This window comes from Centruroides sculpturatus, unplaced genomic scaffold (genome assembly GCF_000671375.1).
Source record: "Centruroides sculpturatus isolate CEXI.00-Female unplaced genomic scaffold, Cexi_2.0 scaffold577, whole genome shotgun sequence".
Taxonomy (NCBI): Eukaryota; Metazoa; Arthropoda; class Arachnida; order Scorpiones; family Buthidae; genus Centruroides; species Centruroides sculpturatus.
The window spans coordinates 370,158-387,003 of NW_019384834.1; the positions used below are offsets into that span (position 1 = coordinate 370,158).

The window sequence follows — 16,846 nt, forward strand, 5'->3', positions numbered from 1 at the left end:
GTTTCAGTCGTCGTATGTTTAGAATAATTTTGTGAGCTCTCTCTCTCGAACGCGCATTAGCATAGATTCAGTCCTAGTCTATAGCTTGTCGTATAATCGTTGTATTTGGTTATTTGTATTCGTTTGTTTGAGATTTATTAAATTATACTTATGTTTTATTTTATCAGAATGTCTCCTCAATTTATTCCGAATCAGATCGCAAACGCGTGTTAATCCACGTATAATAAGATTGATTAACTGGTGTCAAGGAATCCTGACGAACTTCTGAACTTCACAGTTCGGATCTGATTTTATACGCTCTCCTATGAAAACTTTTTAAGATCGGATCTTACGATTCGAAACTCGGAGAACTATTCTCACGGAATAGGCCGATTAAGTGGTACCAACGATCCTTAGTACCCCCGGCTGATCTCACATTTTCACTATTAAGAGATTAGGATTATTGGATGGCTGATCATTGTAGTCCATCATATTTTTATCAAATAATGAAGCACATAAAAGTTTATTTTAGCATTTATGATTATTATTATTTAATAAATAAAATGAAAATAGAGTGATACAAAAAAAATGTTATTATTTAATGGCAATTTTGTGTTTTTGACACTTGTAAGCTTGGCTTTGAAGCAACAGTTCTTGATCATGGTCTGGCTCTGGTTCCACTCAACATTCAATTTTTAGGTGCAGTTTTTCAATATAGGAGTAAATTATTCAAACCATTTTATTTTGTTAATTTATTTATAATCAGTTTTTATTACTTTATATAAATTTTATGTAAACAATAGAAATAGATCTTTTGATCACAAATAATATGTAATTTTACCATTATTCTCACATATATCAAGCTATCATTAATGAGATGGAAACAGTGGTATGCCATTATTGGAAGTGGTGGTCTTTGGACAGAGCTTTGATGAAGTTCTTCATTAGTCCCAACTTAATATGTAAAGGTGGGGGAAGAATTCATTGGGATTCTACTAGAGGAAGATGCTTGACATTCTTTTCTCTGGGATACAGATTTGGTCTTGGAGTCCAATCTTTTCAAATGTAGTGTAAAGATCTAGATCTGTAAATCTAAGATCTGTAATCTAAAAATCTAAAAATTGCTATGTACAATGCTGTAGTTCCGGGAAGTATTGAAAATACTCCAGACAATCAGTTGGGTAAAATGTGTGCGTGAGGACTTTACATAAACAACAACTTGAGTTGCGATTTGAAAAAAAGTTTTAATAATTGACAATATAACTAAACTTTTGCTAACTACTACTAGGTACAAGTAACAACACTCGTGACAATTAGTATAGTTTACAATTATTTTTACAGATGCAGGTCCCTCATTGAATCTCCTTAGTACGAGAACGAAAGTTTCACCTTGTATTCCGGAGTCCGCTTACAATAAGTTCAGCCACGTGGTTCCCTGATTAGCTCAGAGAACAAAAATAATTATCTTATTCGGGTATGTACCCAAACCACACCGTCTAATGATATAAATAAATTATCTTGATGTATAACTCACGACGATGCGATTAGATTGCTTCCTGGGTGATTTTCTGTCCCTTTGTCCAAACTGAATCATGTCCTTACTTTCTTCTATCTCACTCTTTGCTCCAACACACCTCTGCACACCTGACCCAAGTTCCGGTTAGGAAAAAAGATGGTTCCTCCACACATGGGATGACAATTTATACGTCCCGCCATCATGCTACGTCACCTTCTTTACGTGATCACCGCACAGCCAATTGTTACATGGCGGTGGTGCCACCAAAAAAAGGCGGTTCAGACAGAACGGAAAATTAATAAAATATCAATTACACAATTACAATTTCAGGCATGGAATAACGAAACTTATTACACAAAGGGTATAACATACAAAAACCGAAAACATAAAGTATAGTGACGCAGCACTACAATGCCTAAGTATCTTGGGTCCAGACGGGAAGGGGTTCATGTAGCATAAATGAACAATACAAGCTAACTATCACTTCTAAGTTCTGTAATTAGATTTAGCGAATTGAAAACTATAGTTAAAGTACATTTTCATGTAAAAGGAAATTTTGATGTAGACCAGTGTTATTTAATTTAACTTTTATGTATAAAAGATATTGAAAGAATTTTGTTAACATTTGATAAATATAAACTAACATTTATCTCAGATCTTCAATGAAACATATTTAAATTTTATTTTCAGTAAATTTAACTTTTATAGTGTTGATACCATTTTATTGATTGATTATTGAAACAAGTTCTATATTTGTTCCGTAGAAATAATCCATATTTCCAGGAATATAGAATATAGAACCATTGTATAATTAAATTTTGAGTAGCCATACTAAATTTGTTTAAAGTAGTTAGTAGGTAACTTAAAGTACTATTTATTGTTTAGATCTATGTGATTGTTGTTTTTAAATCTTAAAAAAAATTTTTAGAAAAATTTAAATATTCTTAAATTAAGTTTTTAATTTGTATTAATCTCATTCCAAAAATGAAACTGTACAAATAAAGTTGTTTAAAAATTATTATTTGTGATATTATTCATAAATTTAAAATTTTATGTTATATTTAAAATGAACTAAGAAAATAAGTTATTAAAATTATTTTTAAAAATTTATTGAACAATTTTATATTTTTAATTTATAAAAAAATAATTTTTTAAATGAAAAAGCTAATATTATAATATTTTTATATCAGTAATGAGTTTAGTAGAGTGGTTGCTGAAGAATATCTGAAGTACTTTGATTTTGTTTCGGATTCCTTGGATACAGCACTGCGAAAATTTCTCAAAAAATTTTGTTTAATTGGAGAAACACAGGAGAGAGAGAGAGTATTGCTGCATTTCTCAAAACGTTATCTTGACTGTAATCCTGGCATATATCGGTCTCAAGGTAAATTTTTTGAAAAGTAGAAGTAATTATTATGTTAGTCTATTTCTGAAAATTTATATAAAATGAATATAAAAATGATTTATTATGATGAAAAGTAAAGTATAATAGAAGTAAATTCTTAAGTAAATTATTTTTTAAAACAGATGCAGCCCATACCCTTACCTGTGCTTTGATGTTACTTAATTCAGACCTTCATGGAGAGGTAGACGGTACTTACTAACAGAATTAATTACTAATATAATTAGTGTCTAAAAGAAATTATATTTAACAAAATCCTTAAAAAATTAATATCTTAAGATTTCCACAGTAATTTTAACATTTTATTATTTCTGTAGGTATTAATAGAAATCTTACTAATATAATAATTATAAATTTAATCATTTACTTTAAAGAAGAGTGTTAGATCTTATGATAATCATGTACTGTAATCTCCATTTCACTCAGTAAATTTAGAAAAATTTTTGGCACTCTTCTACTTTGTTATCCACATGTGACATGATATTGTTCGCAACATTTGTGCATGCCATGTCATGTCAAAGCAAAGGGCATATGCTCAGTGTCATTTTTAGTATTGAGAGTAAAGATTTTTTAACCTCCAAGCTCTAGAATGAACTCATCAGAAAAAGGGTTTTATTTTGAGGATTTATGAAAAAAGGGGGCTTTGAATTTTTGGGGGGAATAATTTGATAAAGAAAATAGTAAACATATGAAAAAATCCCAGAAGCTGGAAAATAATATAAATACTTACAGACATCTTACAGAAATGCAAATACTGGTACCTTTAATACTGGTACCAATAATTTGCATTTATTGGAAAAAATGAATGTTTTTGATCACTTTCAGAGATCATCACATTATTATATGTTTCCATAAATTGAATGCTATTAGTCACAAAAAGTAAGACTTCTTTAAAATTATTGAATGTTGATAATCAAATTTTCAAAGAATACTTTGAACTTTCTAATCATCTTGGTCTAATAAATTAAAATGAAAGTGAACCTGAAGATGGGCTAAATTAGACTGAAACTATTTGTTATAGAAAAACTTATGCTGGTAACAATGTATTTGATATGTAAATGTTTAAAATAATTTGAGCCAGTTTTAATTTATTAAAATTCAATTTTTCTCTCTCTCTTAACTGTTCATATGGAAGTTTTAGCATACTGATCTCCAATTCAACAACCAGTATTGGTTACATGAATCAACCCACTGAGCAGATGAATATTCTGGTACCTTGATATGATGGCCAGGAGACATTCACAGTTGGCAAGTATAGAAAAGACATGGTTGTTGGGATCAAGTTTAGTTGAAGAGTAAAGCGTAGGGCCTGACGAATCTGTTGGTGGTGAGAATAGACTATCCAGTAGTGAGATGTCTCTTCTTCCCACAGTATTGGCAGGTTGGAAAGGACGAGATTCTGTAAATAAAAATGAATTAAGTGGAACTGTCTTCATACATAGACAGTACAGCAGCATCTCCAACTGACATGATATGCAGTGTTCATAAGTTCAATGTTAGAAGGGTTCTAGGTGGTCTCAGCCCTTGTTTTAAAGCATAGTTAACCATGTCTTGGTCAGGAGGTACCTTCTCTGTTGGTGGATGGCTCTCAGGAGATCGATTACATGGGAAGCTATCCTGTCAGAAAAGCAGAATATTGTCCCAATTGGGCTGTGCTGTCTTGAAGGGATATCTAAGAGATACCAAATAGTGTGTAAAAGAGGATGATAGAAGACAATTCATGCTTCTGGGTTGATTATTAGAGTTGGTGAAGATTGAGACATCTGAACCAGCACTTTAAGAACAAAATGACTGTCCATAATGATAATTATTGGCCAACTAAGTCATCCCAACTGGAGAGCTTTGTAGATTTTCAGTGCTTCCACTATATAGATGCTGTGCTGGAGATCAACTTCAAATGGGGACTTGGCTGCATTGGTCCCCATCATCAGCCAAACAGGCCATCTGCTCTGTTTGGCTGATGATAGAGATGTGAACACCTTTAGAACACCTTTAGAGCATTTAATTTATGGAAATATACAACCTGATAAAGATCTCTGAAAGTGATTTAAACATTTGGTTTTTTTTTCAATAAACATATCTTCTGGAACCAGTATAGAAAGTGTCTGTGAATATAGTAGGCATATATTTCAGTTCTACAAAATAAGTTAAATAAATTATCAGTTAAGGATAACAAAATAGACATTATTAGCTCTGTTTTGTTATCAGGTCTAATTATATACTAGACCTAGAGAATAAATTAACAAACTGGATAACAAAACATTCTTATTCATCTGCATTGTTATCCATCTATTTACATTACATACTTCACTTAAATAAAAAAGAATCAAAGTGGATAACAACATCCAGTGGCATGCAGTCACTATTTTCCAAAGGGACCAGATGTGAGAAAACTCATTTTTCACACATTAACCTATAACAATTATTATTTAAGCACCTAGAAAAAAACTCATTTGAATTGACAAAAACAATTTTCACTTCACACCAAGAATGTTATATGGGAGAGAAATTACATCTAACTGATGTTAAAAACATGTATTTATTAAAAATTGTGAGTACTTTTGAAGACATACAGCCTTCATCATCAAGCAAAAATTGAACACAAATTTTTATTGAATATTTGATATTCCAATCTTGTGCCTTTACTGAATTTAAAAAGAAATGTTGCAGTTATGTTTTATTCTTATGTTTAAAATTTGTTTTTGATTTTTGCCTGATGATGAAGTCTGTATGTCTTTGAAAGTACTTGCAATTTTAATAAATATATGTTTTTTATGTTGATTAGGTATGATTTCTCTCCCAAATTCATTTTATTCACACATTATTGACATACTAATTTTTTAATTTTATTTTGTGAAAAAAAGGCACAGTAAGTTTTCACAATCTTTAATCAAAGCATTTTCAATTGAAAACAAGGAAAGCTGGAAAAGAATTTGTTTTAATATAGAAAATGTAGAAGTGCTCACTGGGATGGTGCATACAAGACAGCAGAGTTTGTATGTTTCTACATATGCTTCTTCAGCTAACTCAATCCATTTCAGGAAACTTATAATTTCAGTCAGTGTTTTATTTGAGAAATCTGACATTCTGTAGACTGCCATTAACTCGCTTCTCAAATTTTCAAAATTGAGCATATCTTATAATTAGATTTCAAAGAAGAAAATAAGTCTTTGGGAAACATGGTTTTAAATGAATGAAATTTTCAGTTAATTCCAGAAACTGAAGTTTTTCAGATTGTTAAATCTTACTTGCATCTGACCAACGATTGTATCAAAAATCTTATTGTAGAGATGTAAGTATTTCATTCTAGTGTTTTCTAATTAATTTTCTCTGTGACACTTTCCCAGTGGTTCAATATTATGTTTTTATTTCACATTTACATAAACTATTTAGAAGTTATTTTGAGCTATTTGGAGGGCAGAAATTGTTTCTTTCACTTTCTCAATACTATATTTAATATTGTAAGTTTTACTCACTGTAATATGGTTGCTGTTTACTCAGTTTCTATGTATAACATCTTTTTAATCCAAAAAACAAGTTTGGTAGACGATCTCACAGCTTTCTGGTTAGAAACAGCTTTATTTTGTAAATTGGACTATAAATGCATTTCAGGTTGGTTTAAGTTCTCAACCTCTCTTCAGTGCTGTACGAAAAAATAACAATATAATTAGGGGCATGACATTACTCAGATATCGCAAAAATAGATTTTTTATATGACAAACCACTTAAATATCATATAAAGACATAAATTGAATTTTCTTTTTTCCACAATTGTATCTTCCATGAATATACACAACAGTCTACTATTTTACATAAAAAATTTTTATAAAATAAATTACAATGGCTTAACACACTTAATTACATAAAAATATACAATTCTATCTAAAAATTTCTTAAACTTACATATTATTTTTCCATTATTCAATACACTTAAAGTGGGTGCATTTCAGTTCTCCCAAGTGAAGACTGTATAAGTGTTAATATAATATAATATATAACATACTGTAATTTAAAATTGTTAAAAATTAATTACTATACAGTTAAATTCTTGAACAACAATGACATATAAAGACATACCAACTAAAGATGTTATCCAGTAATTCTAATTTATCCGAACAAATTGTACAATGGATCTTGGACTGTGCTTTTATTACTATGCTTAACGTGTTGAAGTGCCCTCTATTAATCTGTACCATTGAGGGTCAATTAACATACCATCTGAAATATTAACTAAATTTTCTTTGGTACACTCACACAAAAAATAAAAAAATGTCAAATTAATAGAAGTAATATAAAAATTTTGCATTTAGCAAAAGATGCTTATAAAAAGAAAATTCAAGGAACATGTAGAAATAAGAAAACATCCCAAAGAAAATTTAGTTAATATTTCAGATGGTATGTTAATTGACCCTCAGTGGTACAGATTAATAGAGGGTGCTTCAACACGTTAAGCATAGTAATAAAAGCACAGTAACTGGTACAGTGTCGACTACNAGTCTAGTCTATCTCGCTTTTAAACATATTTCACAAACTGAATTAAATGAGTCACAATCAGATTTATTCAGATTCATTCCACTTGACAAATTGATTAGTTTTTTATATTACTTAAGTGCCCTACTTTTCTATGCCAGTTGTCAGCGATTTTGTTTTCCTCTGTCAGATGCACCTTTTCTTCATTCAGTCTTATAACATACATTCCATTTTCATTCTTTGTTCCTTGGAGCACTTTTATACTGTCCTTTGATATAACAATATTTTCCTTTGTAAAGGTAACTTCAAAGTTGTTAATTGTGATTGTATTAATGAATATCAAGTTTCTACACATATAGTGTAGAAACTTGTGATTAGGCACATACAGTGTATTATTCAACATCCTTATGTAGAAAAGTGGATAAAAGTATGTAGAATATGGGAAAAAATATATTTTAATAATATTTACAGTATTTTTCTTCTTATTAATTAAAAAACGGACTTTATTTTAAAAATAGCTCACGTAGTTTATCTAAGTAATTAATTTGTCCATTTTTCTCTTCTTCTATATCAAATTGAATATCTTTGTTGATGTTGATGATATTAAGGATAATTTTCTCATCTGTTATTTCATTCTTGTGTATCAGTAAATAATCATCAGCATATCTCATTACAATTCTTATACCAGGGATATTATTAATTTTTTCATCAATATTTTTCATAACTAATTCTGCTAATTTTGGCTTCATCTTTGACCCCATACTGATACCATCAACCTGTCTATAGAAATCATCATAAAGTTTGAAATAATTCTTTGTCTATGCGTATTAGGTCAGTTAAAGTTTTATCTATGTTAAGTTGAATTAGAGAAGCTTCTGTTAGTTTCCATTTTATATTTTGGTACATATTTTTTACATCAAGGTTTATTAATTTATCTGTATTTTTTTATTTTTTATTTTTAATTTCTGTATATTATTGATGATGTCATCAGCATTTTTTATGCTATAACTGGAACACTCAATATCTGTCAACTGCTGTTTAATATATTATTCTAAATGATAAAGAATAGAATATTTAAAATCATATACAGTCGACCTCCTATAACGCGATAGATACATTCCGTTTTATAAGAATTTCGCGTTGTAGGAATCCTTAAATTCATGAGCCAATCACAGCCTGGCACATGTGCTGTTTACGGACTACGGCTGTTTGAAAGGTTTTCTNTATCAGTAATGAGTTTAGTAGAGTGGTTGCTGAAGAATATCTGAAGTACTTTGATTTTGTTTCGGATTCCTTGGATACAGCACTGCGAAAATTTCTCAAAAAATTTTGTTTAATTGGAGAAACACAGGAGAGAGAGAGAGTATTGCTGCATTTCTCAAAACGTTATCTTGACTGTAATCCTGGCATATATCGGTCTCAAGGTAAATTTTTTGAAAAGTAGAAGTAATTATTATGTTAGTCTATTTCTGAAAATTTATATAAAATGAATATAAAAATGATTTATTATGATGAAAAGTAAAGTATAATAGAAGTAAATTCTTAAGTAAATTATTTTTTAAAACAGATGCAGCCCATACCCTTACCTGTGCTTTGATGTTACTTAATTCAGACCTTCATGGAGAGGTAGACGGTACTTACTAACAGAATTAATTACTAATATAATTAGTGTCTAAAAGAAATTATATTTAACAAAATCCTTAAAAAATTAATATCTTAAGATTTCCACAGTAATTTTAACATTTTATTATTTCTGTAGGTATTAATAGAAATCTTACTAATATAATAATTATAAATTTAATCATTTACTTTAAAGAAGAGTGTTAGATCTTATGATAATCATGTACTGTAATCTCCATTTCACTCAGTAAATTTAGAAAAATTTTTGGCACTCTTCTACTTTGTTATCCACATGTGACATGATATTGTTCGCAACATTTGTGCATGCCATGTCATGTCAAAGCAAAGGGCATATGCTCAGTGTCATTTTTAGTATTGAGAGTAAAGATTTTTTAACCTCCAAGCTCTAGAATGAACTCATCAGAAAATGGGTTTTATTTTGAGGATTTATGAAAAAAGGGGGCTTTGAATTTTTGGGGGGAATAATTTGATAAAGAAAATAGTAAACATATGAAAAAATCCCAGAAGCTGGAAAATAATATAAATACTTACAGACATCTTACAGAAATGCAAATACTGGTACCTTTAATACTGGTACCAATAATTTGCATTTATTGGAAAAAATGAATGTTTTTGATCACTTTCAGAGATCATCACATTATTATATGTTTCCATAAATTGAATGCTATTAGTCACAAAAAGTAAGACTTCTTTAAAATTATTGAATGTTGATAATCAAATTTTCAAAGAATACTTTGAACTTTCTAATCATCTTGGTCTAATAAATTAAAATGAAAGTGAACCTGAAGATGGGCTAAATTAGACTGAAACTATTTGTTATAGAAAAACTTATGCTGGTAACAATGTATTTGATATGTAAATGTTTAAAATAATTTGAGCCAGTTTTAATTTATTAAAATTCAATTTTTCTCTCTCTCTTAACTGTTCATATGGAAGTTTTAGCATACTGATCTCCAATTCAACAACCAGTATTGGTTACATGAATCAACCCACTGAGCAGATGAATATTCTGGTACCTTGATATGATGGCCAGGAGACATTCACAGTTGGCAAGTATAGAAAAGACATGGTTGTTGGGATCAAGTTTAGTTGAAGAGTAAAGCGTAGGGCCTGACGAATCTGTTGGTGGTGAGAATAGACTATCCAGTAGTGAGATGTCTCTTCTTCCCACAGTATTGGCAGGTTGGAAAGGACGAGATTCTGTAAATAAAAATGAATTAAGTGGAACTGTCTTCATACATAGACAGTACAGCAGCATCTCCAACTGACATGATATGCAGTGTTCATAAGTTCAATGTTAGAAGGGTTCTAGGTGGTCTCAGCCCTTGTTTTAAAGCATAGTTAACCATGTCTTGGTCAGGAGGTACCTTCTCTGTTGGTGGATGGCTCTCAGGAGATCGANACTCATACTTATTTTTTTAAACCCCATTCCCGATAACCCGGCATTTTCACAAACTCGGCCACCCTTCGATCCACATTAGGCCGAGTTTTCGAGGTTCTACTGTACCTTGATATGATGGCCAGGAGACATTCACAGTTGGCAAGTATAGAAAAGACATGGTCGTTGGGATCAAGTTTAGTTGAAGAGTAAAGCATAGGGCCTGACAAATCTGTTGGTGGTGAGAATAGACTATCCAGTAGTGAGATGTCTCTTCTTCCCACAATATTGGAAGGTTGGAAAGGATGAGATTCTGTAAATAAAAATGAATTAAGTGGAACTGTCTCCATACATAGACAGCATTTCCAACTGATATGATATGCAGTGTTCATAAGTCTAATGTTAGAAGGGTTCTAGGTGGTCTCAGCCCTTGTTCCAAAGCATAGTTAACCATATCTTGGTCAGGAGGTACCTTCTCTGTTGGTGGATGGCTCTCAGGAGATCGATTACATGGGAAGCTATCCTGTCAGAAAAGCAGAATATTGTCCCAATTGGGCTGTGCTGTCTTGAAGGGATATCTAAGAGATACCAAATAGTGTGTAAAAGAGGATGATAGAAGACAATTCATGCTTCTGGGTTGATTATTAGAGTTGGTGAAGATTGAGACATCTGAACCAGCACTTTAAGAACAAAATGACTGTCCATAATGATAATTATTGGCCAACTAAGTCATCCCAACTGGAGAGCTTTGTAGATTTTCAGTGCTTCCACTATATAGATGCTGTGCTGGAGATCAACTTCAAATGGGGACTTGGCTGCATTGGTCCCCATCATCAGCCAAACAGGCCATCTGCTCTGTTTGGCTGATGATAGAGATGTGAACACCTTTAGAACACCTTTAGAGCATTTAATTTATGGAAATATACAACCTGATAAAGATCTCTGAAAGTGATTTAAACATTTGGTTTTTTTTTCAATAAACATATCTTCTGGAACCAGTATAGAAAGTGTCTGTGAATATAGTAGGCATATATTTCAGTTCTACAAAATAAGTTAAATAAATTATCAGTTAAGGATAACAAAATAGACATTATTAGCTCTGTTTTGTTATCAGGTCTAATTATATACTAGACCTAGAGAATAAATTAACAAACTGGATAACAAAACATTCTTATTCATCTGCATTGTTATCCATCTATTTACATTACATACTTCACTTAAATAAAAAAGAATCAAAGTGGATAACAACATCCAGTGGCATGCAGTCACTATTTTCCAAAGGGACCAGATGTGAGAAAACTCATTTTTCACACATTAACCTATAACAATTATTATTTAAGCACCTAGAAAAAAACTCATTTGAATTGACAAAAACAATTTTCACTTCACACCAAGAATGTTATATGGGAGAGAAATTACATCTAACTGATGTTAAAAACATGTATTTATTAAAAATTGTGAGTACTTTTGAAGACATACAGCCTTCATCATCAAGCAAAAATTGAACACAAATTTTTATTGAATATTTGATATTCCAATCTTGTGCCTTTACTGAATTTAAAAAGAAATGTTGCAGTTATGTTTTATTCTTATGTTTAAAATTTGTTTTTGATTTTTGCCTGATGATGAAGTCTGTATGTCTTTGAAAGTACTTGCAATTTTAATAAATATATGTTTTTTATGTTGATTAGGTATGATTTCTCTCCCAAATTCATTTTATTCACACATTATTGACATACTAATTTTTTAATTTTATTTTGTGAAAAAAAGGCACAGTAAGTTTTCACAATCTTTAATCAAAGCATTTTCAATTGAAAGCAAGGAAAGCTGGAAAAGAATTTGTTTTAATATAGAAAATGTAGAAGTGCTCACTGGGATGGTGCATACAAGACAGCAGAGTTTGTATGTTTCTACATATGCTTCTTCAGCTAACTCAATCCATTTCAGGAAACTTATAATTTCAGTCAGTGTTTTATTTGAGAAATCTGACATTCTGTAGACTGCCATTAACTCGCTTCTCAAATTTTCAAAATTGAGCATATCTTATAATTAGATTTCAAAGAAGAAAATAAGTCTTTGGGAAACATGGTTTTAAATGAATGAAATTTTCAGTTAATTCCAGAAACTGAAGTTTTTCAGATTGTTAAATCTTACTTGCATCTGACCAACGATTGTATCAAAAATCTTATTGTAGAGATGTAAGTATTTCATTCTAGTGTTTTCTAATTAATTTTCTCTGTGACACTTTCCCAGTGGTTCAATATTATGTTTTTATTTCACATTTACATAAACTACTTAGAAGTTATTTTGAGCTATTTGGAGGGCAGAAATTGTTTCTTTCACTTTCTCAATACTATATTTAATATTGTAAGTTTTACTCACTGTAATATGGTTGCTGTTTACTCAGTTTCTATATATAACATCTTTTTAATCCAAAAAACAAGTTTGGTAGACGATCTCACAGCTTTCTGGTTAGAAACAGCTTTATTTTGTAAATTGGACTATAAATGCATTTCAGGTTGGTTTAAGTTCTCAACCTCTCTTCAGTGCTGTACGAAAAAATAACAATATAATTAGGGGCATGACATTACTCAGATATCGCAAAAATAGATTTTTTATATGACAAACCACTTAAATATCATATAAAGACATAAATTGAATTTTCTTTTTTCCACAATTGTATCTTCCATGAATATACACAACAGTCTACTATTTTACATAAAAATTTTTATAAAATAAATTACAATGGCTTGACACACTTAATTACATAAAAATTTCTTAAAAACTTACATATATATTTCCATTATTCAATACATTTAAAGTGGGTGCATATCAGTTCTCCCAAATGAAGACTGTATAAGTGTTAATATAATATAACATACTGTAATTTAAAATTATTAAAAATTAATTACTATACAGTTAAATTCTTGAACAACAATTACATATAAATTATATGGCCTACCGACAAAAGTTGTTATTCAGTAATTCTAATTTATCTGAACATACCATACAACAGATCTTGGACTGTGCTTTTATTACTATGCTTAACATGTTGAAGTGCCCTCTATTAATCCGTACCATTGAAGGTCAATTAACATACCATCTAAAATATTAGCTAAATTTTCTTTGGGATGTTTGTTTATTTCTACATGTTTCTTGAATTTTCTTTTATAAGCATCCTTTTTTAAATGTAAAATTTTTATATTATTTCTATTAATTTGACATTTTTTTATTTTTTGTGAGTGTACCACAGGAAGTTATTGTATCCAAGCCAAATAGCTGCTTCATGCTCTTTTATTCTTATTTTCAATAAACTAGTTTCACCTATATAAATTTTTGGATTTTGACAGTTACACTCTATTTGATAAACTATCGCTGCCTTTTTAAGATTATCTATTTTATTGTTATGTTGTTTATTAATGTTTTATAAATGTTATGTGATATTTTATTGGTCAAAGATGAGGCCAAACTAATATTATCCTTTTTAAGATTATTGCAATTGTCAAAAATGTTTTTAATATACAGAAAGGTTTTATATTTTTATCCTGTTTATATTTTGTATTACAGTGGTGCCTCGTACAGCGTACTTAAACCGTTCCAGGTGCACGTCTGTTAAGTGAAACGTCCGTTATACAAAACGCATTTTCCCATAGAAATACATGTTAAAACATATAATTTGTTCCGCAGCATAAAATAACCGTACTGTACCATAAAAAAATGAAAATGGAGCAGACACCAATTATGCCAGGTAGTCAGATGTTGTGAGGAGGAGGTGGAAGAACACTTTCTTTACACATTCATACAGATACAGACTTTTTACACATTGCAGCGGGTCTTTTTTTATTGTTTTTTAATCGGAGTCAGATTTAGGAGAGGCTACTGGAACTTGCAGGGTCAACTTCTTTTGTTCCATCCTTTGTTTTTTGCCTGCTGGCTTCTTGAAAAACATGACCAAGGTGGTCTGTTTCTCTTTCTTCTTTAACACCTGTCGGAAATGACGGACAAAGGTGTCATCGTAGAGATCATTGATCCTGTTGGCCTCAGCTGTGTTTGGATAATGAGTGTTGGTAAACTCCTGAACCTTTCCCCATTCGACAAGAAAGTTTTTGTCAACTTTCACTCCTGATGATGTCTTGCTTTGTTTCAATTGAAATCACCTTTCTGTTTTTTTAGAAGCCATGATGCATTATAAATGACTTAACTTGCCAGATTATATGATACGAATAATTCTTTATTAATTAAGATCACTAAACACTTCTACGAGCTACTCTCGATCAGTTTGTTTTTTACAACCTCTTTTCGTCCCGCCACCTCGGCATCTACACAATTACATTTAATGTTTATTTAAATCATCAACATATATTACATTACATTTCTACTTCAGATATACTAATAATACATTCTAATAATACTAATATATCCTAAAAATAGCAAATTGCCATTAGCAACGGCAAAAGAGTGGAAACATCATTCGCACTTGTTCGAAGAAAGTCCATTGTTTGTCTCACATAACTGCCGAACGGAAAGTCTGTTGTTCGCAGCAAGTCCGTTGCTCGAGTCACATAACGGTCAAACAGAAAGTCCGTTATTTGCAGCGTCCGTTATTCGAGGCGTACATTATACGAGGCACCACTGTATATCTATTTATGTAATATTGTTTATGCCATATATTTAGTTTCACTTTAGGATAGTCATTAAGAATAAACTTTGTTTCTAGCTCTTTTAATTTATTTTCTTGATTTTTATTGTCAGATATTCTTGTATATATGTTTTTTAAGTCCATAATATAAGTATTCTTTTTTATGGTTTCCGGAATGTATGAATGGTAGTTAATTGTTTTATTAACATTACAGGGTTTCTTATATGTTATAAAAGTGAATTTATCTAGGTTATTTATTATACGAGGGCTATTTTTTAAATAAGGTCCATTTGTGAATGAGAGTGAGAATGACATGCGATTGCAGCAGTGTGCATGAGCATCTGCTTTCAGCATGCTTTGCATGTGGTTAGATGCCATTTGCAGTCATATTGTTTGTCTGTGTGCTGAGCTGTAGAAGTTTATAATGTTTAAGAAAATTGAGTTGCCTGCTGACTGTAAGATACGATCTGTTATTCAATTTCAGCATGAAAGATCATGGTAACTGTCTTTTGAGACAGGAAAGGGACTTTGTTAGTGGATTTTATGTCAAGAGGCACAACAATCGATTCTGATGCTTATTGTGACCTTGAGAAAATTCCACCGTGCCATACAAGAAAGCGGTGTGGCCTAATGTCTTTTGATGGCAGGCGACAGATTTCTTTGAAGTCGGAATTTTAAAAATTTTTGAGTAGTATAACAAATGTTTGAACAAAAATGGATGTTATGTAGAAAAGTGGATAAAAGTATGTAGAATATGGGAAAAAATATATTTTAATAATATTTACAGTATTTTTCTTCTTATTAATTAAAAAACGGACTTTATTTTAAAAATAGCTCACGTAGTTTATCTAAGTAATTAATTTGTCCATTTTTCTCTTCTTCTATATCAAATTGAATATCTTTGTTGATGTTGATGATATTAAGGATAATTTTCTCATCTGTTATTTCATTCTTGTGTATCAGTAAATAATCATCAGCATATCTCATTACAATTCTTATACCAGGGATATTATTAATTTTTTCATCAATATTTTTCATAACTAATTCTGCTAATTTTGGCTTCATCTTTGACCCCATACTGATACCATCAACCTGTCTATAGAAATCATCATAAAGTTTGAAATAATTCTTTGTCTATGCGTATTAGGTCAGTTAAAGTTTTATCTATGTTAAGTTGAATTAGAGAAGCTTCTGTTAGTTTCCATTTTATATTTTGGTACATATTTTTTACATCAAGGTTTATTAATTTATCTGTATTTTTTTATTTTTAATTTCTGTATATTATTGATGATGTCATCAGCATTTTTTATGCTATAACTGGAACACTCAATATCTGTCAACTGCTGTTTAATATATTATTCTAAATGATAAAGAATAGAATATTTAAAATCATATACAGTCGACCTCCTATAACGCGATAGATACATTCCGTTTTATAAGAATTTCGCGTTGTAGGAATCCTTAAATTCATGAGCCAATCACAGCCTGGCACATGTGCTGTTTACGGACTACGGCTGTTTGAAAGGTTTTCTTCCATAAAATTAATCGATTCTAGACTAATTTGACTCAACATTTCCAAAACACATATAATTTTTTTGGGAATAATCCATATAAACTATGCTATAAACAAAAAATTGTAGGATTACTTACCGAGTGTGCACCGTTCGACAACACCATTGCTTAAGCTTGTTTTCATCGCGGAGCAGCGCACCAAATGGTGGGCGCATTTTCTGATAAGTTATTTTTCTGCGAAAAATTCATTGAACTTTGGAGACATCATTAATAGAAATAATTTTTATGGCCGTTGAATAAGAAATGTTT

The 16,846-nt window shown here is 30.6% G+C and overlaps 1 protein-coding gene across 1 annotated transcript in view; it reads left to right on the top strand.

The window, feature by feature from the left end:
• The window catches only part of LOC111630187, a gene marked incomplete at its 3' end in the record, with an annotated part of 202,614 nt that overhangs the window by 76,478 nt on the left and 109,290 nt on the right, over positions 1-16,846 (top strand). The window contains exons 4-5 of the mRNA XM_023374249.1: positions 2,686-2,879; positions 3,023-3,081. Coding sequence (XP_023230017.1) covers positions 2,686-2,879; positions 3,023-3,081 — 253 coding nt within the window. The remainder of the gene's footprint in view (positions 1-2,685; positions 2,880-3,022; positions 3,082-16,846) is intronic.